At 27.3% G+C, this 23,979-nt stretch overlaps 2 protein-coding genes across 3 annotated transcripts; both read right to left on the bottom strand.

Annotated features, from left to right (window-relative positions):
* Positions 1–660: 660 nt before the first annotated feature.
* Positions 661–18,172, bottom strand: LOC145844607 (bifunctional 3'-phosphoadenosine 5'-phosphosulfate synthase 1-like). Of its 2 annotated transcripts, none has more exons than XM_082952003.1 (14): positions 18,099–18,172; positions 15,432–15,543; positions 15,134–15,249; positions 14,598–14,717; positions 14,105–14,243; positions 10,164–10,282; positions 8,160–8,273; positions 7,229–7,411; positions 6,199–6,336; positions 5,754–5,842; positions 5,280–5,452; positions 1,956–2,098; positions 1,511–1,773; positions 661–1,227 (listed from the first exon to the last, which is right to left on the bottom strand). In XM_082952003.1, the coding sequence occupies exons 1-14, from the start codon at positions 18,138–18,140 to the stop codon at positions 1,119–1,121; spliced, it is 1,860 nt and encodes a 619-aa protein (XP_082808129.1). In that variant the 5' UTR covers positions 18,141–18,172; the 3' UTR covers positions 661–1,118. The 2 variants fall into 2 exon arrangements, with proteins under 2 accessions (XP_082808129.1, XP_082808131.1); XM_082952005.1 differs by lacking the exon at positions 18,099–18,172 and adding an exon at positions 16,036–16,092.
* Positions 18,173–19,150: 978 nt separating this feature from the next.
* Positions 19,151–20,696, bottom strand: LOC145844216 (ADP-ribosylarginine hydrolase CG3568-like). The gene has a single exon (XM_082951589.1). It carries the CDS (start codon positions 20,676–20,678, stop codon positions 19,338–19,340), a length of 1,341 nt encoding a protein of 446 aa, XP_082807715.1. The 5' UTR covers positions 20,679–20,696; the 3' UTR covers positions 19,151–19,337.
* Positions 20,697–23,979: the final 3,283 nt, after the last annotated feature.

The following is a 23,979-nucleotide window of genomic DNA, read 5'->3' on the forward strand; positions in this document are numbered from 1 at the left end:
GTTACAAAAAATAAATAAACGATGGTTTAAAAATCTACCAGTTTATTGCAATATTTTGCTCAAATTAATTTATAACTTTTATCTATTTTTGTTGCATGAATGTGTTTAGTTCTACTAGTTTTAAAGTTCACTGATGAAGGACGGTTGTCCGAAATGAGCAAAATGTTGCAATAAACTGGTAGATTTTTAAACCATCGTTTATTATCTTTTAACAAACATACAAATGTCATACTTGACAAACAGCAAGGCTCGTGTGCTAACACTTACAATGAATTTGCATTTTTACCAAGTCAGTTTTAAATAAATACTAGTAACAATGACTTGTGGGTTTACCAATCAAACCACTATCGTAAACGTGACTTTTGTGGTGATTTTTATAATTTTCATTTCACAATTTTCAACCCTCGGGCATATATAAGGAAATTGAAGTAAAACTGGTATAGCCGCATTTTAAAGCGTACAGATCCACATAGATAATATCACATTTGAAATTTTATGAGACGTTGTCAGTCTTACACAACTTTAAATTTATCTTTAAAATTATATATAATCAAGAACTTATTTGTTTTGATGTTAAATGTATGGTGTTTACCACAATTAAATTGTGAAATATATTGAAAAATATTTAATTTAGTAAATAACAACCACACTTTCGTTATAAATGTTTTAATCTTAAAACGATAAACTTGAACAAAACTTTAAAATACTGGAAAAACGTTTAAAATAGTTGGTTTTAAAATATAAAAAAACGTTTAAAATAAAATTGAATTAAATGTTTAAGATTTTAAAATATAAAATGGTTCGGAAATCAACTGCTTCATTAGAAAAAAAATTGAATATGAAAAACTTGAACTTGAAACTTATGTACAGAAACTGAACAGTTTAAAAGAAAAGTGAAAAATAAGAAAAGCTCTAAATTATTTAGTAAGAGCCAGATAAGGCGAATAAATATATACTAATAAGGTGATTGGAAAGTTATTTTAAAACTAAAAGCATTAACTTATATTAAATACGTAAATAAACCTAAATAAATTTCAACTTTCTTCTCGAATATTTTGCAGTTACACATTTTACTTATGCTTTTAAACTGCGGAACCAAGCAAAATCTGACGAATTTTTTATGCGGACTTGTTAACGGACTGGTAGTAGTCGACCAGCACGTTCCATGCCTTGGGTGCCATGAAACCCTCAGGTAACGGTTCTCCTTCCCTCGCGTGTTTGCGCATCCTGTATTTAATAACTTGTTTAGTATCAATTAATAAAAAAGTCAACACAGAGAGTGATAAAATGCTGAGTATTTTAACTACTTTAAAAGTATGAAGTTAAATTAGTTGGAAAAGGTATTTAAACTTTTATTAAAAATACAGATTTAAAAATTATAGCTGAGATTACAATAAAGATTTGATATTAGATTAAGTTAGTAAGTTTAGAGAAAAAAAAATTTTTAGTAAAGCTAAACAAATCATTAACTAAATTCAGCAAACACTATATAGGATCAACAGGTTCATACCTGGTTCCCGATATGAAGTCGAATTCCTCGTGCCTGGATGGATCGTAAAAGTCCATTTTCTTCTGCTTCTTGTCGTAAGCGGCCACTCTGAAGGGGACGATGGAAAACTGGCCCAGTCCGGGCGCCATGGTCAGCACCTTACGTCCGTGGGTGTGGTCGTACAAGTCGCGCTTCTCAGTGGGGTGGCCCATTCCGGCGGGGTCGCGGCCCACGATGTAGTAGTTGGCCCCGGTTGACAGGCGAGCCTTGGCGTGCCATTGTACCTGTTGCAGTTTTTTGTTAAACTGTTATTTCAAGCAAAATAAAACAAAAATATGAATTTTAAAAAATACTGAAAAAAAGATTTTAGATATTTCATATTTAATGTTATGTATAAAGTTTTTGTTATGAGTTATAAAGTTATAATTAAAAATAGAACATAAAAAGTTTGAATAATTTCTCAAACCTCAGTTGGTCCTGCGTACATCATGGGGCTGGGGAAAATTGCGACCACGGTGGATTTTCTGTCCAAAACCCCCTCGTCCAAAACTGCTTCGTGCTGCTTGATCCTGGTGGCTAATGGGACATCGTCAGCCTTTGTCCATCCGCCTGAAGAAATTATATAGGGTTTTCAACGTGAATTTAAGTAAAAATATAGAATAAACTTATTTAACAAGACATTTAGTTCGTTAAAAAACGCATGGCATTTATTAATGTACTACAGAAATGTGATATTTAATTTGAACCAGCTTTATCATTAAATTTATTTATACAATAATAGTAAAAAACAATATATTTTTTCTACATCACCTTTTTAGAGGGTAGCCAATTTTTTTGAGAAATTTATTCCAGGTTTTCAAAAGTACACGTTTTTGGGTCTATTTTTAGTTTAAATTTAAGTTTAAGGTCATATACTGTGTTAAGTAGTATAACTAGATTGAAATGATACTGTTAAGCTACTTTAAATGAGTTTTTTATAATAATAAATTTTGATGATTACAAAAAAAATATCTACATGATAGATTTTTTGTGTCAAATTGAAAATTTACTACTTAACATGTAAATATTGTGTGAAATTTAAGATTTTTCCAGGTTTTCTAGTGATTTTTGTTCAAAATTCCACGTATTTTTTTTTCTCAAATTCCGGGTTTTCAAGAATTTTTAGCCTAAATTTTCAAACTCCAGATTTTGCCAGAATTCCAGGATTTTGGCAACTCTGTTTTTAATAGAACTCATTTCTTAATACATAATATTTTTATAATGATAACATTTATAACATAATGTAGCATTTAAATTCTAAAACGTTTAAATTTTGAAAGTTTTATTGTTTAAAAAAAAAATTTTATTGTTTAATTGTTAGTTATCAACTTACAGACACGTTTTCGTTTAAAAATTTTGATAATTAAAGCGTATAAAACATCACATCATTATCAGTAAATACGTGTTTGATTTTACATAGATTTCTTTTCTGATAAGAAACATGTATAATTTTCTTCACGCAGTGTTTAAACGTAGCCGCTTATTAACGTTACATTCTTTTTAAATAATTTTTTCTCAAAAATTCTTTTATAAAAAACTTAATACGCACTTCTATTGAGTTAAATGTTTGCACGTAAAAGAAACTTTTCAATCGACTTATGTAAAGGTGCGGTGAAAAATTCGCTATAGAAAAACGTGTCTGCATTCAAGCATGTAGAGAAGCTGATCTACTGGAAATGTAACAGTGAAAATTCCTCGTATAAACATATCAACTTCATAAACTTGATTGGCTTTTTGGTTTGATGGAAATCAATTTAAACTTTTTGACCGCATGATTAAAAATTTAAAATTTGTTGTTTTAAAATGGTAAGTAATTTGTATTTTGATCAGTATACTTTAAAATTTACACATTTTCCATATTTCAAATAAAAAAGTGCGTAAACTAATGTTTTGTAACAAGAACAACAGCATTTTTTATACTTAGTAACTAATATTTTTAAATTAATGTATGGTAAATTTAGTTAAAAAGAAAGTTACTTTTGATCTTTACTTTAATGCTTAAATTAATTTCACCAACTGTAGTTTTAATCTTATTATTGTTTATTAATTCAATTTTGTTTTGTTTACATTGTATAATGCCTTATCAGCAGCACTTATAAAAAGCGTAGTTTACAGGAAACTGTTCCTACAGAGCATTGACACATCAAATGAATCATTTAATAGCAATAAGCTAAAATAATACATTACATATGGTAGCTTTAGTATAAGAAACTCATTTTTAGTCAGCCTCAAGTTAAAGCAGTTGCTTCAAACTTCACTTTTTTACGTTAAAATATTATTTATACAATTGTTAAAAACTTTAAGTGTCTTAAATTATAACTGATAAGAATTACAGAAAATAATTGAAAAAAAGTTAAGTAAACTGTTAAAATTTTAAATTTAAACGTCCACGACTTATTACATCCTTATATATTTCTTGTTTCGTTTAGTGATAACAAATATTCTAAGACAAACATTACTCTCCAATCAAATAAAAGTCCTAAATGAGAAGAAAACTAGTTTGAAAAGGCCAGTGTGAAGTAAGAAAGTTGTACAGAAATATTAACATGTTGTGATAAATAGAGATGCCATTATTTTGGATCAATCACTGCGGATTAAACTTTACGCAGTGAAAATACGTTTATTAAGTTGATTTGTTAATCACATTAAGTATTTGTAATAAAATAAATGATACATTTTTAAAAATGTTTAACTTTACTGAAATTAGTGCATAAAAATATTGATGCAATAGAGCACCATGTTTTTTGTTTTTAATAAAAAAATAAATGTAGAGTAAAAGTAGAGCTAAAATTTCAAAGAATCTTAATCTCTAACTTTGTTTTTAACAAATAGTATCTTGTTAAACTAGTACATATGTTGCAATCAATGCAAACAGAAGTTATTTAAGGGAATTTTTGAATACAAACAAAACTGTAAATAGCTACTGGGTAAAAGCGTAGATGCAACAACTAAGTAGCTTAACAGGCAAAAGAACTCGACTCAAAATTGCACTAGTTTTTGTTGAACATTTCTACTAATATACATTCCAGTATGTTTCATAGTTCAAAATAATGAAACTTAAAACATTATAATAAACTAGTTTATTTTTGTTTTACTGCACTAAAAAACTTTATGAGAACACAATTAACTTTAATGGTTTTGTTTGTTTTTCAAAAATAAGTGTACTAAAGTTTTTCAAGGACAAAACTAATGCAAATAAAGCTCGAAGCTAACTCAAACAAAGTTCAAACAATTTTCTCAAATCAAGAATTTACTAATAATAATAAGCAGGTTATTAACTCTACTGTTAAATATTTATCCAAGTAAAACCTTAGTATTCAAACACAGCAAATGTTCATTTTTTGAAATTTAATTTATTTACAAGCTAAATAACAATTTATATTTTCATAAACAAATAATTTAGAATCAATTAACATATTTTATAGACCATAAACGACGCTAATTCTAATCTAAATTCTATTTGAACGGCTAAAACTTTACCTGATTACATAAATTTCATCTGTCAAATACTCTACTCGTTGAAGCGTTAAAATAACAGATAAATAAAAATTTATGTGCTTTAAAAAAAATTCATTCTACCATATGATATTTATATGAGGATGATCAACTTAACTGCATCATTCTAAAAGACTCTTTATTTCAAACAAAGAAATATTAAACAAAAATATCCACCTAGCTGTGTTGTTTCAATATCTTTTAGCAGATATAAACTAATTTTTTAAAACAAAAACTGCAAACTGTTCAAACGAACCGAGCGGGTGCAGCAGGAGGACGGGGTTCTTCATTCCTTGCTCGATCAGCTTCCTTCTTGTGTCCTGCATCAGCAGAGCGTGACCGTTGTGCACCGGGTTCCTCAGCTGGAAGGCGAATACCGCGTCGGCTCCCATCTCCTTGAACTTCGATCTCAACTCGAGTGGCGTCATTCTGATTGTATGTAAATACTTGTACATGGATTTAATCAAGTTTGAAAGATCTTACTTTGTTATGAGTCAGTTTTGTCATGAAAGTTTAATTGAAATTAGATTAGGTGCAGACAAAAGTTAGGAATCAACTCATATATGTTTAGTCGAAGTTACAATTAAATTTGCACCTTCTTATAAAAAACTATTTAAGCATTTTGAATAAATTTGATTTGAGAGAAATTTTTGGATCCTTTTTTATTTGGTTCTTTGTTGGTACACAATGAAGTCCTAAATAATAATTATTAACATCATATTAAAGTTACCTGAAATCATCAAGACCGTCATTCCACTTGATTCTTTCCAAAACTTCGATTTCACCACCACACAGCCAATCACCGCCTTCCCAAACCATCTATAACAACATAATATGGTTATTATTGTATATAACCATTTATATAATAAATGGTAAAAATTACATTCTGCAAATGGTTTTTATAGTTTTACTTTGATTATTTAATCAAAAGTCATATTTTTTGAGAAATACACGAAAATGTCAAAAAGATTACAAAATATTTCATTAAACAAATGTTTATTGTTATATACAAACAGCTTTTACAGTACGACTAACGTTAACTTAAATACTATTTTGAAAACTTGACATAAATGTTTCAAAAGGTCACTAAATAATCAGATAACTAGTTGGTTATTTGCTCTAGCTACAGCATTTTTTTAGATTTTACAACTAATTATGACGTCATAACAAGTTACCTTGATGTAAGGGTGCCCCTTCTCAGCAGTGCCCCACTGTCTGCTACACCTCTCTTCCTTGTGGTGCTTGTAAAACTCCGGGTTGTTCAGAATTGCCAAGATCTTTCCTTCGTACTTCAATGAGATCGCCATTTGACCCTGTACGTGTTTGTATCGTTTAAATTGATGAAGGTAATATTAATTTAGTAGACTTTTTTCGAGCTTTTCAAAAAGATAATTTGTAAATGAATTTAGAATACATTATACAGAAGTTGTCTGGTACTTTTCAATAATAAGTGGAGTTTACTTATAAAACAAAAAATAAAAGTTCATAATTGTTTAACTTTAAAATTATTATCTATATTATTTATCAAGTTAAAACATACATTTTAATTAGATGCTTATTATACTAAAAGTTTTTATATTAAGTACAACATGTAATTGTTTTATCTGATATTTTTGTTGAATAATTTATATTTAAATTAATTGTAAATCAAAAATGTTATAGTAAACATAAGGTAGTTCAACTCTGGTAAATTTGCAATTACATAATAATTAACAAATATTAACAAACTAAATTAGTTTTATATTATAAAATTAGATAATAAACATGAGGTAGTTCACTCTTGTAAATTTATTTAATAACAAATATTTACACAGAACAAACAAACAAGTTGCTTTTATTTTAATTAATAAAAACTTTGTCATTAAATTTATTTTAATATTATACCCTTGAATTTGACTAATCACGTACTTAGTGCAACACCAATTTAATTTAAGCTGATTGTCATTAAATTTAATGAAGATATATTGAAAACCAAAGTTTTCATAAACAATAAAACACTGTTTTACTACCTCTTTCTTATAATTTGAAATACATAATAGCTTTTTTTTATAAAATCGAAAATTACATAATTAAACTTCAGCTAATAAAAATATTTTTATACAACTACTTAAACAATAAGCCCAAAAAATTGCCTAATTAAGCCATTTTGAAGTCAATATACTTCCATAAAATAATAAAATATGCAATTTAAATAATAAAACAAACTTCAAGTTTTTCCTTCATCTCGGTGTGCACGGGCAGCACTATGGGTACTGACTGGTTGACGACGTCCCCGTTGTCAAGGAGACATCCGAAATGCTGGCACTGCAGGAACTCACGCTCCCTCATGAACCCCCTCAGTGGGGTGGCCCATCCCTCGGAAAGCGTCTGCAACCACTGAGCGTCCAACTGGAAGAATTTTATTTGTTTATTTTTACAAATCTAAACTTTCTCGGCGTCCAACTGGCTAATATAAAGAAGAAATTTAAAAAATTGCTTTTAAAAAATAATTTTTAAAAAAATCATACCTATTTAATTTTTTTTTTACATTATTATATATTACATAATATTTGTTACTTTACAACAGCAAAATTTTTATTTGAAAAATGAATTTAATTTTTTTGTGGGTTAATAAAAAATTAAAGGAAGTTTTATAATTAAAACTTAACTAAAACTATTTTAAATAAATGTAATAAAAACCTTAATTTCAAGGATAAATTATCATATATGTTTTTATTTTTTTAAACACAAAATACTACACTAAAGTTACTAAGTTTTTTTTTGTCATTTATTTTGATATTAGATAAAATAGAGGAAATAAAAAGTTGAACTTAATACTTCATTTAAACTTTTTTAAGCTTTATTTTCTTAATTAACCGGGAAGTTTTTTGTTGGTGAAATTTGACATGTTAAGTTTATAATAACGTCTTATACAAAAAACTTTAGTTCTGATATATACCAGATGTAAATCATGTTTTATCAAAACGTTGAAACGCAATTAGCAGAAGTTAATCACGAAAAACACCTTTAAAATGTCAAAAGCAAGGTGGAAAAGTTTAAAATTTATATAGAATACTAATTTCATAAGTTTAAAATAAACATTTACGGTAATCATATTAGTGAGGAAAACCAACAAATTTATTTTTTGTAAGTTAACCTTTGTAATGTCGAGAGACTCAAGAGAGTTTGCTTTCTGACGAAGTTTTTCAGTTTCATCAAGTTGAACGAAAAGTTCCCTGACTGGCATGGTGCTCTCGTACGGGAGAATATCCTGCGTATTATGTGTGTATTAAGTACTAGGAAAAATTAAGTGGTTATTTCTTATAAGAGCTTGGGTATTTGGCTGTATGCTAAATTGACAGTGGGTCTATTCATTTCGCAATAAAAATGTTTATTATTTTACAAAAATAAACATGTTTCTGTCAAAAATAGTTTTTGATAAACACGTCCTGGTTTAAAAATAACTTTAGTTAAAATTATATATTATAGTTAAATGGTTAAATTCTACTAAAATTATTACTAAGTATTAACAACACAGGTATTCAACTGTTCAGTTGTGATTATTTAGTACAACTAATTTTCACTGCTTAAGTGAATATCATGGTTGCCACTGATCAAGCTGAGAAAAGTTTCCTGACTTTTCCTGACTTTTTACCAAAATTTTCCTGACTTTTCTAAATCAAGCTCTTAAATTAAACTTATTCTAATATACATAATCTAACACTTGAAACTATATAAAGCTTTCAATCTAATTTTAATACAGGTTTAAACAACAGTTTTTTGCTGAATTCTATCATCAAACTTCCAGTACATCACTTAAACCATCTGTGTATGATTGATGTTTGTAATAAACAGCTCTATCAGCAAAATACTTGTATTACCTTATAAACACAGCTTGTCTGAAAAAAGACACAAATTTTTAGCATTTCCTAGCATAAATGTATCTAGATAAACAAACGACATATAAGGAACTTTTAAAAAGTTTTATAAAATATATTCTACTAATTTAAACCAGGTGAAGGCATTGGAAACAAAATTAAATATTTTTGTAAATTTCTAGGGAAATTTTGGAATTTTTTTCTGACTTTAAAGGACTTTTAATTAATTTTTACCATTTGAAGGCTTTGGAAAACAAGGAATTTTGTATATTTAAATTGACAATTTTTTTTTTTTTAATCAAATTTCCTGACATTCCTGACTTTTCTTCAAAACCCCCCATTTTTCCTGACTTTTCCTGACTTTTGTCATTCTTTTAAATTTCTCCTGACTTTTCCTGACCGAGTGGCAACCCTGGAATATCTTCAGGTAAAATTAAACAAACCACGGTCACACTACATATACAGATCTATAATTAGTAGTAACTAGTAATGACAAATAATAATAAGTATTTTTAAGTATCAGGATAAAATTCAATTAAACTAATGCATTTACAACAAAATCAAACTAATACAAAAACTTCAAAAACTAATTAGAAGGCATATTAAACACAACACAATTTAAATGTTAAAAGTGTTAATATTTCCGTTCACTGTCTGTGTTTGAGCACTATAACTTTTTGTCCAGTTAGAAACATTTATTGTTAGATAAATATTTAAATATAAATAAGTCTACTTAAATAGTTTATTTTAAATTTGGGTACGGTAACAATAACATGTTTTTTGTATAAAAAGTTTTAGTAATTACTATTTATTAAGTTTGCAATAAACATTTATTTTTAGCTTAATTAAGTTAGCAAAATAAAAACAGCTTAATATTGAAGTTAAAAGTAAACAATTAAAATAAGAGAAAATAATGTGATGTAAATTGGAACTTATTTTCTAATAAGTAATCATTTTTTAAATGGAAACCTAATTACCAAAAAATGAAAAATATTTTTTCAAAATATTCTTAACTTTGACAAAAGTCCAACGCGACATATAACTTTTATAATTCATTTTTCATAAAACTAATGTTTTAGAATTTTTTCATGTAGAACTTTGACTGCAAGCAATAAATATCAAAACAGTTATCAAAACCTAAAGACTACTCTATTGAGTGATTGTGTTATTTTTAAATCCAAATTTATACTTAAACGCCCAAAACCGATGTCTTAATGACAATCAAAGTTGAGTTTAATTTCATAATATAAAAACAATATATAAATATATAACAAAACACATACCCTCTCCATGAGCTCCTTGACAACTTGCATCATGCACTCGCTCACTTCGTACTCTGCTGTTTTCACAACAACTTCTGGGTTCTCTGGCGGCTCGTAAGGCGAATCGATGCCGGTGAACCCTTTGGAATTATTTAAAATTGTTTGATAAAATAGATTTTGAAATATGTATATAAAAATACAGACATGTGTAAAATACTAACAGCAAATGGCAATCAGATTTATTTTCAAAACGTATACCCATTTTAAAATTTAGAAATACAAATTTAATAAATATTTTTCATTTCTATGTTTTCAAAAGGCTAAAAATTATAGTAAGTTTTATTTTAATATCAGTTATTTACAGAATTGATATTTATAACTTAAAATAAGTATACATTTATCTATTTAAAACTCTTAATACAATAGCTTTAATATTTTAGCAAAAATAGTTTTTAGTGACTTTTATCTATTCATTATTTGTTATTAAACACAATGTTTTTTTATGCTTTTTATCAGTAACAATATGTAAAAATCTAGTAAAGAAACAAACCAGCTAACAAAACCTACAAATACAGTTAAAAATTAAATGACCAACGAGCATTTTAAGTCTGCTTGTAGTAAAATTTATCATGAAACCTGAATTATTTTTATCAGCAAATCAATGAGATGACTTTAAATGTTTACAGGTGATAAAAATAACCTACCTAGTTAATAAATAATTATATCACTACTCGCCCCATTTTGCAAATAAACAAGTTGCGTAATAACAAATCTCCTTGGTTGTTCAAAAACAAACGGTAGTATAACTTAAAACAGCTCACAAAAAGCAGTCGTTGTTTGCTTAGATATTTGAATAAATTTTTACAGTTATTTTACTTGACGTTCAGTTTTGGCTGCAGGCAATTTTATTAGTTCATATTGATTACAAGACATTTTAATCAATTATAGCATTTTACATTTTGAAAAACAGAAAACAATTGGGTCGCAAACTCTTTTATATTTTAGTTTTCACACTTTAGACCAGCAGTTCTTAGTCTTTTTTTCATACTTTACTCCTTTTTGAAAGATTATAACCAAATTTACCTCAAATATACAAAATAGTTTTTAATACAAAGGAAAAAACCGATTTTTTGAACTTTAAGCTAATTTATACGAAAAATCATAATTTTAAGACTTTATTCAACTTAAAAAAAATTAAATTTAAAAACTTACTTTTAAAATAAACATAAATTTTTATGACATGTAATAAAGAAAATTTACACCTTTTAAATTTATTATTCCCAAGGGTAAATTTACACCAGGTTAAAATCGCTGCTTTCGACATTAAAGAAACTTTTAATATTTTATGTGGACATTAAAGAAAATACAAATATTAAATAGTAAAATTTAATTATACAACAAAAACCAAACAAAATGTTAACAACTACAGGAGAATAACACTCTAAAAAGCAAGTGTCACAAAACTCACTCACAAAAGAAAGCGATATACCGAGTGCATACTTAATTTATGAAAACAAACTTTATAGTGGTTCAAAAACGCACTTGAGAATTACCAAACAATGCAACTTTTGTTTGTACTAACAGGTCACTGTCTTTTAAATGCTTTAAAAAACTTACATTTATTTTACTTGCCTAATGATTAGTGATTGACAATTTCGTTTGAAATTATGATTTATTATGGCTATATTAAGAACTAAAATATACTATTATGCACGTATTTAAACTGCATCATAGTTAGTTCGTGTGAAATGAGATAAAATATATTTTATTCAAAAAATAATAATTAGTACATGGCAAGTTATAAAGGAAGTTTTACAAAGGAAGTTATGAAAAATACTGATACAATTTTTTAATTTGTTTAATCATCAATCACAAACTAAAAGAAGAAGTTTTCAAAAATCATTCCAGCCAAACCTATTTTATAACTGTCATAACTTGCTACGAGTTTTCAATTTGATGCAAATCTAAATAAACTAAAAGCTGTAAGAAGTTTTGCTGCAACAAAATAACTACTTATCAAAGCTAACAATCACAAGATACAAAAGCATACTTTTCGAAAAAGTCTCCATGAACTGATCGTTAAATAAACGTTTAAACAATCCAGTTTAAAAAAAATAAATCCATTTAAAAAACAATATTCAACAGGTAGAAATAAATGATCACACAAACAAATTTAATCCACGTAAACTTAGCATCAATGAATTCAAAAAAAACTTTAAAACTTATGACAAAACACTGTATGCAGCAAAACTACTCAGTTCCTACAAACAGCATAAACAGACTTCGCTCAATTTCGCACGTGAACATTTCTTTCAACTTGTTTTATTTTTTCAACAATTTTCAAAAATTTTAATTGTTTCAAAACCTTTGATGGTTCCCGCCCTGGCCTTCTTGTAAAGACCCTTGACGTCGCGACGTTCGCACTCTTTGATTGGGGTGTCGACGAAGACCTCGTAAAACGGCAGGTTGGCCGCTTCGTGGCACTGCCGAGCTCCGGCCCTGTCCTGTGTGAAATAACGCGCTTTGATTGGGTGGTTCGTTGGTGCTTCCGTTTGATTGGCTGATTGCTCGAATTGCAAGTTGTTGATTGGTTCAATTAGGCAAGAGTGGTAATTAAAGCGTGGCATCGTAATATAAACCAAAACAAAAAAAGAAACAAACTGAGTATATGTATAAAAAATAATAGAAACTTTTAGATAGGTTTATTGATACCAAATATAGATAAACATTTAAGATGAAACAGCAAATTTTATTAACTCTTTTTGTTAGAAAAGGTTAGAACTCAAAACGTAATTATATAATTAACAAAACACGCAGACACTCTTCAAGCTATTTAAGGAAATTAGCTGAAAAAACTGCTAAATTGTGCGAAAATTATCAATTACTAAGTTTTTTTTGACAAAAATGTAACATATTTCAAACCCATTGTAAAATTTAACTCGACTCACTTAGTTTTTTTTTAATAGAAAATACTTGCCATAAACTTGAGTTGAAGTAAACTGTGTAAAAAAGAACTTAAGTGTTTTGAAATACTTGTAACTAAAAAAAAAATTAATATGCTATGTTTAAATTAACAACACCACAAGAGGTTGTAGTAAACGTTCTAGAAACTTGTAAAAATATTTGAACACGTATCACTTATTAAAATAACGAAATTGCAGTGATTGTACGTGCTTTTACTAAATTAGTTTTAGTATGTTCTCTTTTAGCATCATTTATAGTATCAATTTTAATTTTATTTAATTCAAATGTTTTAGTTTGACAAACAAACATCTAAATATTTAGATTTTTAAACAAAATAATATAATTATAAAGTAAACAAAACACAACAGTGTGAATCTTTTTTCTAATAACTTCTTACTATCTAAGTGCTTTTAAACTTATTTATTATAACTCGAACGTCTTGTTTGTCTTTGAACAATTTGAAAATTATCTTTAAAAAACTGCAATTAATCCAACTAAAGACCTTAAATAGAGTAAAGATAAACCTAGCTGTTGTTTTCAAAATAAAATACATTTATACTTACGTATTTATTATTATTCTAACACTTATAATTCAAATAATAATACTTTAAATGTGTACACATGATACAAATAAAAACGAACAGTAAAACAAAACAACAGTTTTTGTTAATTAAACAACAAAATAGAAATTGCAACACAAACGCTTTTAGAAATTTTTTTTTTTTTTTTTTCGACCAAAACTGCTGATTAACCTCAACATTCAAATCTGAAACTAAAAAAGGCCACCAAAAAAACTACTGATTTGCCAAAACGCACAAAACTTAGCCAACAACCAAATCGCAGCCTTGATCTTGTACATTAAAACAAACTTAAACCATCAACTCAAACTTCATTTAAAAACAAACAATTTCAAGCTTGTTCAAATTTAAATTATTTCTCGCAGTAGGTGTTCTCCCTGATCGTGCTCATTAAAAATTACATTCAGTGACGGGACTTACCCTTGATTTCCCCCTTTCTCGCCTTCCGGTACAAACCCTTGACGTCACGCCCCTCGCACACCCCCAGCGGCGTGTCGACGAAGACCTCGATGAAGGGCAGGTTGGACTTCTTGTGCACCCTCCTCGCGCTCAGCCGGTCCTTTCAAGTGAGGCATAATTACGTCACAATTGCGAGAAAGTTAAATTATTGAAAAATTAAAATCACACGCAAAAATTATGCCAAACGGAATTAATTGTGTAAAAAAATGTGTTATCTGCATGGTACGCATGAAAAGCTGTAGTTGAAAAAACATTAAAAAAACAATTGTTATTTTGTTTCAATTAAAAATTTAAGCTGACAAAAATTTCTTAACATTTGGTAAGAACACTTAATTTGAGCTTAAAAAACTATTAAAAGATTAAGTACTGTTTTGTTTAACAATAAAAAAGTGTTTCAAAGCTGAAAAAGTTTTTTTCAATTAGCACAAACATTTTTCTAATGCAGAAAACCAACCTTTCTGTATGGAGAAATGAATGACACGAGGCAGACGACTCCGGCGTCGGCGAACAGTTTGGCAACTTCTCCGATCCTCCTGATGTTTTCCTCCCTGTCGTTGGGAGAAAATCCCAAATCCTGCAAAAAATAACGCGCTTCAGTGAACACGCTGCTTTGTGAACGCACAATTTCATGCTTCATTGGTTTTACTACTTTTTTAAGTAAAGGCAACTTAACTAAAAATATCTTTTCTTTGTTCATAGATATAAATAAGTACATATAAAACTTTATTGTAAAGGCATGAAACAATTTTATATTTCATCGAAAAAAAATATGATTTTTATCATTTTTGATCAAATTAACATTTTTCAACATTATTTAAACTTAAGTTATCTTTTTAATAAAAAATATCTACAAATAAAAAACCTATAAACTTCAAAACTTTTGCGATGAGCTATTTGAAAAATTGAGTTAATCTGAAATCAAAGATAATTTGAATTAAAACTATTTAGAACTATCACTGCCAAGCAACTTATCGTAAATATAAAACATACCTTATTCAAACCGTGTCGAATGTTGTCACCATCCAAACTGTACGAAGGAATTCCTTTCGAGCATAAGTATTCCTCCATCTTCATTGACAAGGTACTTTTACCAGCGCCGGACAAACCTTGAAAATTCAAGTTAAAATCATTTGTGAGTACTCAAGTTAGCAATTTCAATAAGTTGCAGGTTATATCGGTTACAAGTTGATTTTTTGAAAGTAGAAAAAAAATTGATCAAAATTTAGTTCATCAAAAACTGCTAGCTCAAATTTTGCAGTCGGAGCAAATATTATATAAAACAATTTACCGGTGAACCACACGGTGCATCCCCTGAACCCCCCTTTCTTGCCCATGACCTGTCCACGTTTGTCCCTGGACACGTGGGACTGCTGGTAGGTGATGTTGGACGACATTGGTGGCTGTTGCATGAAATATTACATAAACGTCACAATATAAGTTGCATACAAAAAGTTGCACAAGTCACATTACAAAGTGTGTTTGCACAAGGGGCGACAAACAAGCAGTTTCTTTTCAAACTTTGATCAAATTTTGGAGGCACGCCTTTGAATGGCTTGCTCACACATTTGTTAAAAATTTGTGTGACTTTGCTCGTTTTGTTTTAGTTGATTTTTTTTTTTGTGTTTATTGAAAAAAAATATTTTATCACAACTTTTCAAGTTCAAAAATTAAACTAATTTTACTTTGTAAGCTGTTTATATTCAACATAGTTCGGTAGGATTTGTTTTATTGTGTTTAAACTACAACAACAATTTTACTAGTAAAAAAAATTGTTCTTTACTTATAAATTTTTATTTTGTTATTATCAAAAGCAAAACTTTGTGTTAAAATATACAAGTATAAAACACTTTAGCTAAAATAAAATAATATTAAATAAATTTAACAAAACTTACTTTTTTAAGATAGTACGGAAAACAATAACAGAAAGAATAAAATTGAGGTTTATAAAAGATTCTGAAAAAGTATACTTACAAGTCAACTAAACTTATAACATAAAACTATTGTATAAAGTTGCTTACAAAGCACTTCAATGGTCTACTAAAACAAACAAAAAAAAACTTAAACATAGTATCGAAAAGCCACACACTTAACACAAGACTAAACTGACTTAAAACGTATTATCCCTACAATTATAAAAAAAAAGTTGAATGTGCAAAACCAGTTTATCCTGTTTACTCGTGTGGCGTTGCTCAACAATAAAAGCAATACAACCGACCGCTTATACTACTCTGCTGTAGCTTAATGATTTACAGCCTTTCTTATAGAAGAGCGTTATAACGTGGCTTTGCGATGGAAAAAAGGCGAAAAGCAAATAAAACTGGAAGGACTTCTTTTGGCGAGGCAGTGAAATGTCATTAAGCTTGTTACACTGCATTACTGTAAATTTATTTTTAATTTACACAATTTCTTTTTATTGAAATCAAAAAAACGCAGGAATGGTCGGAAGTAAATAAACATCTTTGTTTTCAAATAATTTTTTTTAACGTTTCAAAACGATGTTTGATAAAAGAGATTGTTTTGATTTGATTGTTTAAGCAGCTTACCAGAAACATGATTTAAAATATTTTCAGTTAAACTAATATTCAGTGATAAACACATTATTGTTGATAGCAGAATAATGTTTATAAATAAAAGAAGCTTTATATTTTTAATCGATTGTAAATAGCTGAATAGAATACAGCTGTAAAAAAAACTTTTCTTATTACTTAGCTACTATTTGTTCGTAAAGGAAGTAATTTTTTAAGTGTGACTGTTTTCAATAAGTTTTATTAAAAAATAAAAACTAAAGGGGATAAAAACTTTTAACAAGTTAGCTGAAGCTTACTTAGCATTATAAATAAATTAAACCAGTTCATAATTTTATAATAAAGCATTAAGTTATAAAAAAACTTTAAAAATATTTTCTAATGTGATAAAATCAGTTCCTAATGCTTTTAAAAACAGTGTATAAGCCAACAGTGATAAACACAACTAATAAAAAATAACGTACATACTATCAATATAAAGATTAATCAGAGTAGCTACGAAATAAATAAAAAATAAGTGGACTTTTGATCACAATAAAAAGTTAAACTTACTTTTTCAAGACTAAATCAAAATTTAGCTGCTGTTGAGTTTTGCATATTTTTTTTTTATTTTTAATAAGTTCGTTTAAAAACACTTTAAAGTAAAAAAAATAATGTAAACCTCTTTTTCAAAGTAAACTGCTTAGTGTTGAAACATAACTTCTAACCATAGAATGAAGAAAAATTAAAAACAAATTTAAAACTTGGTAGCAATATAACCTAAAATTTGTTTATTTTTTCAACCTACGCTTAATTAAATGCCTTTTTTAATCTATCAATGGTAAAAGAAAACAATTGGTTACATACACTCAGACTCTATATGACCAAGTTTTTAATTAAGTTTCTTAGTGACAATTAACCTTTTTTTGGTTTACTATGGAAGAAAGTCTTTTACTTGATTTTATTTACTTATACAACATAAAAAGGTAAGGTCTAAAATAGGAAAAGTATTAGAAAATTAACAGCTAAGTTTTACAAACAACCAAACTAGCAGGCTATAAAAATTTTAAAGTCTAGTAATGAAAGCTTCTAAATATTATAGATTTATTAGAGAGTTTTTATTCCCTAAATTTGTTAGGATAGATTATTATTTTGTGGTAGGTAGTGTATATTTATATGTATATGTTTAAAAAATTAAGTTTGTTTTAATTTTTAACAATAGAACTTTATTACATTCTACTTATTTAGCTCAAATTTTCACAAAAAAAATTAAGTATGAGAAAGCTTAATTATGAACTTTCAGAAATTTACTTTTTTAATTAATAGTTTTACTTGAATTTAAATGACACTATTGTTGTCATTTATTTTAATTTGTGTTACTGTATTACACTGAAACAATTTAGAAATTTACCAAACTTTACAGAATATCATAGTATTAAAAATTAACTCACTTTTTCATCAGTCATGACCATTGAGGAGCTGCTGGAAGCCATAATGAGATTAATTTATATCAACAAAATTATCTAAAACAAATAGCAAATTTCTAATTTTCTAAATAAACTTAATTACTAACTGAATGGTTACTTCGATTTAAACTGTTTCAAAACAAGACAAAATAGATTTAACATTTGGAGAAATTTTTAGACTAAATGAAAACATAAACACTTTTACAGATCTGTACAATAGTTATTGTAATTTCAAGGATTAAATTGATATTAGAATAATAATAAACATTTTATTAATCTTTTTAGAAGTCTTACTTTATAGATAAAAAATAAATAAAAAACCAAGTCATAATATTCATTGTATAAAATTTCATAATTGTTTGAAAGCTTATATGTTTGAAAAAGTAATAATCAAATTAAAAGAAATTAACATGATAATGCAAGCTATTTTTTCTTCACAAAAATTATAAATTACAAGAAAACTTACAAAAAAATTTGTTAAAAAACAGTGTTCTAAGATTAAGTTTGTTTGTCTGAGCAATTATTTATGAAACCAAACCTTTTTAAATGAAATTAATCAAATCAAATACACTTTTTAAATACACTACATAAGCTCTGTTGTTTGTATAGCTTTGAATAACTTTTAAAAAATTGTAATTAAATAACTTAACAATTTTCAACAGCACATAACACAGTAAAAAAACATTGTGTCTAAATCAAGTATAATTGTTAGCACGCAAACTAGAACTAAGTATTTGTGTTTGACACAAATGAAAACAAAAACTACATAGCAAGTATTTACAACAGAAACGAAACTTTATTAAGTAGTGTTTTAATTCATGTTGTATACATGCTAATTAAGACAAAAACATTATTTAAATTATAATTGCAAACTTAATTACTGTATCAGAGTTGCCACAAAGTAAAAACTAACCTTTATTTTTAATTCTAAAATTTTTAACAAAAACTATAACTAGCTTGAATTAAAACATAAAAACTAACAATGAAAAAATAAATCTATTCTTAGCTTACAAAAGTTTTTTAAATATTTTGATCTAGCCTGGAGATGTACAACCCTGTTTTATTTTTTACTTTTTGATTTGATTAGTATAAAAAAATAGTAATCATTCTTTAAGAAAACTTTTGAATGTAGCTATTTTCTTTTAGTTAAAGAAAACATAAAAAAAAGTTAATAATGTTAACTGTTATTGCTGCTTTATGAATAGAGTTTTTTGGCAACAATGTTCATAGATAAAACTTAACTTTTTTTCCACATACATTCAGGTTAATATCTGGATTTTGAAGTTCTGAAATTGTACTGCAACAAGCAGCAGCTGGATCTCCAGATTCATCCAAAAAACCATTCCAATATTCATTTCCTGGGTAAGCATTACCATCCCATGCATACATTGCCACTACAAGTTTTCCTGCGTTCTCACCTTCTAATCTATCAGCTGGGTTTCTTCTTGAAAAAGTAACCTTGCACCTAGTACCATTTCTTGACAACACAACATCATTATTTCTAACCTTACCTGAGTATTCAGACATCCAAGAAAAGTCAACATTTGCAACTCTGGGTAAATTGTGCATTGCAATAAGCTCTACAACTAAATCAACAAACAAATTATGTTGGACATGTTTTGGTAGACCATCAGGTGACCAAACACCCATACCCAATCCAACAAAATGGCAAAACACATCTTTATTTTTTTCTTCTCCTCTGAAATTAGCATCTAAAATGAATGGTTCCAATACCATCTGCATCCGTTTTTTGTAAACAACTTTATCAAAGTATTTGCCATCAAAAGCAACAAATTGATCTTGATTGCAGTTAAAGTTATCTTTTACTTCATTCCAAGTGAAAAAACATTTGTTTGGTAAATCATAAAACTCTGCCCAGATGTTTAAAACTTTGGTTTGTAATTTTTCTTGATCAGCATTTCTTCCATAACCATTTTCACTTTTGTTTTGCTGTTCTGTAATCACCATATGTTTCCATTCCATGTAGTCTGGTTTTTCAAGTCTTGGACCAACACAACCAATATAAACACCTTCCTGTTCAATATCATTGCTTTCACTCAGTTTACCTCTATTGTTTCTATTTCCATTGTTAATAAACAGAGTTGGGCTTGAAACCATAACTAGAGCAGAGAACAACATTTCATCATAGCTAATGAGATTTTTAAGCACAAGTGGATCTATTTCTTCGTTGGTTCCAATTGTTACAAAACTCCCACTAGGTTTTAGTCCACTAAATTTTAGTCCACTTTTTAAAACTGAGAAATCAATTTTTCCCACAAAAACTAAGGGTCTTTTCTTCAAACAGCGGTCAACAAAGTCCTGGATGTTCATGCTTTTGTACACCTCTTGATAACAACTGTATTCCTTTATTAGGTTTATGAATTTATTGACTAGTTTGTCAAAGCAATTATGCACAAGAGGATAAGTTCTGGACGCATGGTCTTCAATGACGGACGAAAAGCCTTGTTTACTCAAGTTTTCTATGCGATTGTTGCCCACAGGAAAAAGGTCCTTGTAAGGAACACTCTTAGAACGCTTAATCAAAGAGTCTATTTCAAGTGACATAGTACAAGCTAAAGCCAAGGACCTACAAAAATTAGCCATCTATAAAACACTGAACAACTTAATAGAAACAGTCATTAGAACTTAAGATATAAATTTGTATATTAAGTTTGCTTTTTCTGCACAAATCAAACACTTTATATAACTAAATTTTTTTTTTTAAATAGTACTTTAACTGTCTGTATCACATCTAGCTGTACTTGGCTTAAAAACATAAATTTTCAACAAATGAAAAGAAAAACAAAACAAATGTACTGACAAGAATATGTAGTACAACAAATGAGCTTTTTTATAATAAATACAGTTACTGATGCTGATGAGTACTTTGTTTAAATATGTTAACTCTTTTAATTTTTTTATTTAAATTTAATTCTAAAAAGTTAACCTACCAAAAAGAAAAATCAAGTAATTCAAGCAAATTATCTGTATAAGATTGATAAAAAAAATAGTAAAATGTTGTTTTGTCAAGGTGGCAACTTTTTTTTTTAATTTCTTTCAAGATTTTCAATTTTTTACCTAGTTTTGAATGTACAAGCTTTCTTGTCTTTTTTAATTGAAAATGGTTCAACGCATAACTTATATTTATTAGTATAAAATTAGTGAATATATACTGCAATGCTTTTTCTAATTTTTACCATAATAAATTGATCTAAATATTTTTTTGTATTATAGTTATTCCTTATCTAATCTAAACTTTATAAATTTTCTTGTGAAAACTGTTCAATATTCCAGGTTTGTCCAAGTTAACTTTGTCTAAATTTAAAAAGTAAATGTGATTTCAGTATTTCAGGTTAAATGGCCCGCTGTATTGTGGTATTGTATTAATTACAACAAATAACATGATCTACTTTAAGACAGTTTTCACTGCTTGGGACAATTAAGCCAGTCTGAGTGGCAAAAATTGCCTGACACACACAAAACTAGTTTGAGCTGGCCTGAATTTTAAGAAAAAATGTTGAGTCAATAGTAAAAAACACGGCCAATCAGCTTTAAATTCTTCAAAATACTCAAGTTATAACAAAATTACTTGACAAGAAAAAAAAATTAAGATATAACAGTTAGAAAGCTACAAAAAATTGTCTGAGATTACAAAAATATCAAAATTAACCTAAGTTTTGCAAAAAAACAAATAATCCAGACTTAAATAAAAAATTAAAAGAAAATTTAGTAGAAGTAGTGTGTAGCAACCTTCTATCATAATATTATTGCTGTATTTAGAAATAGTTTAACATAGTATGACTAATTATATCAATTTATTTTTAATAAGAAACATATTAAATGATTTGTGATACTGATATGTTTTAGTTAAAAGATTTAACTTGAGAGAAAAATAAAATAAACTGTAGATACAGTTCTTTTTTAAGTATATAAGTCAATCACTAGGCTTTGATCTTGCAACATTCAACTAAAAGAGTTTTCAAAGCTATCATTAGGACCTCTACACCATTAGGCCACACAAATATTAAAAAAGAAAGCAAACAAAAACCTTTTTTATACCAGTTGTTAATACAATAACCATAATGTTTTAATTTTGTTAATACTTTTAATGTTTTTGTTGTTAAGTATCAATCACTATTAGTTGTCATCAGTTGTGATCAACCACTGAGAAATTGATTGCAGCCATAAGATGAAATGAGTTTATGTAAATAAAATTATTATCTGAAATAAATTACAACTTTCAATCCATTAAAAAAAATTTCACTAACTAAATATTTACTGCAGGTTTTAAAATCAACAAAAATATATTAATCTTTATAGGAAATTGTTTGATTACATAGTGTTTTTTGTTACAAGAAATAAACAAAAAAAATGTGTTAAAAGCTTTATGAGCAAATAATTTACCTAAAAATTTTCAGACTTATACCATAGTTATTGTAGTTTTAGGTAATTAAGTAAGATTATTTAGAAAAAAACATTTTATAACTTATCATGTAACTATTACCGCAAGGATGAAAAAACTAAAATTACCAACTACAGTCTAAAACTTATACCAAGTGGTTAACTCTGTATTCACATAGTCTAAATATGATAGTATAATCATATTTATATCAACAAATAAATTCAAAAACAATCAACAGTGAAAATAGTTTATATTCAAATCATAATTTTCTTTGTTTTAAAATTCATATCTTGTATGTGTGAAACAATAAACTTATTATTTAGATAAATAATCTATTTTTGCCATTTTAGTTTGCGCCTCCCAGAAGGAAACTATTGTTGCCTCCAACTTTGACCGGCTATATCTCAAAAACTATTTTGAATTTTTTAAATCTGTAAAAAGCATCTTGTAGCTTAGTAAAAACTATATAAAACAAGATTTAATTGTGAAAAAGTGTTTCATCCCCTTTATGCCTTTAATTAAAAAAAGAATAATTTTGATTTTCTATTTTTGATTAACTCTATCAAATAAAATGACCTAAAATGATGATTTTTTTTAGTTTGCAAAATTCAGAAATAATAATTATTAAGTAGTTAATTTTATGTGGACATTTGTAATATTAAAGTTCTGTAATAAGTTATATGATAGTTAATTATTTTATTAACAAGGTTATTACTTAAAAGTAAGTTTTAATGAATTATATACACACTTCTTGTGTTTATTCAAAAACATATATTTCAAAAGAGAACATGAAAAACTTTTTTTTACACATTTTTAAAAACAATAACCACCAGAATTTTAACAAGACAAATATTATAAAAAACAAAATAAATATTTCAAAACAAGTTAGGAAAGCAACAATAATTTGTAACAGTGGCTACCATAAGAATAATTATACTTTTATAGGTCGCCACTCTTTGAGGAAAAAAGCAAGACAGAGTGATCGAATATTAGTCTGAGTTACATCAAGCTAGCTCAAGTTTACAAAAAAAAAAGCCAGAGTTTTTCAAAAGTTTTTAAATTAGCCTGAGCTTTTTTTAAACTTCTGATTGGTCTTAGTTAGTCTGAGTAATTATTTCATTTCATATTTTGAGTTATCCTGAGTGTGTGGCAGCCCTGGTTTAATTGTACTATAATTAATTAATTGTACTAATAATTGTAATAACTTATATTTCTTAAATATTTATCTATCTATTTGAAAAATATTGGATAAAAAAGGGGTTTTACACACAAATCGGGGCACACGCTTTTTAGCATTATTTAGTTTATTAAAACCAAAAAAGGTTTTGTAGTATATGTTAATAAGCATTTACAAATAGAATTTAAATTTAAAAAAAATAATAATAACTCCATTACTAGTATGTTATATATTTCATTATTTAAGTTTAGAAAATTGGTTAAAGATTTTATTCATATGTAAATAAT

The sequence above is a fragment of the Thalia democratica genome, chromosome 9, assembly GCF_965202585.1.
Source record: "Thalia democratica chromosome 9, ktThaDemo2.hap1.1, whole genome shotgun sequence".
Classification (NCBI taxonomy): Eukaryota; Metazoa; Chordata; class Thaliacea; order Salpida; family Salpidae; genus Thalia; species Thalia democratica.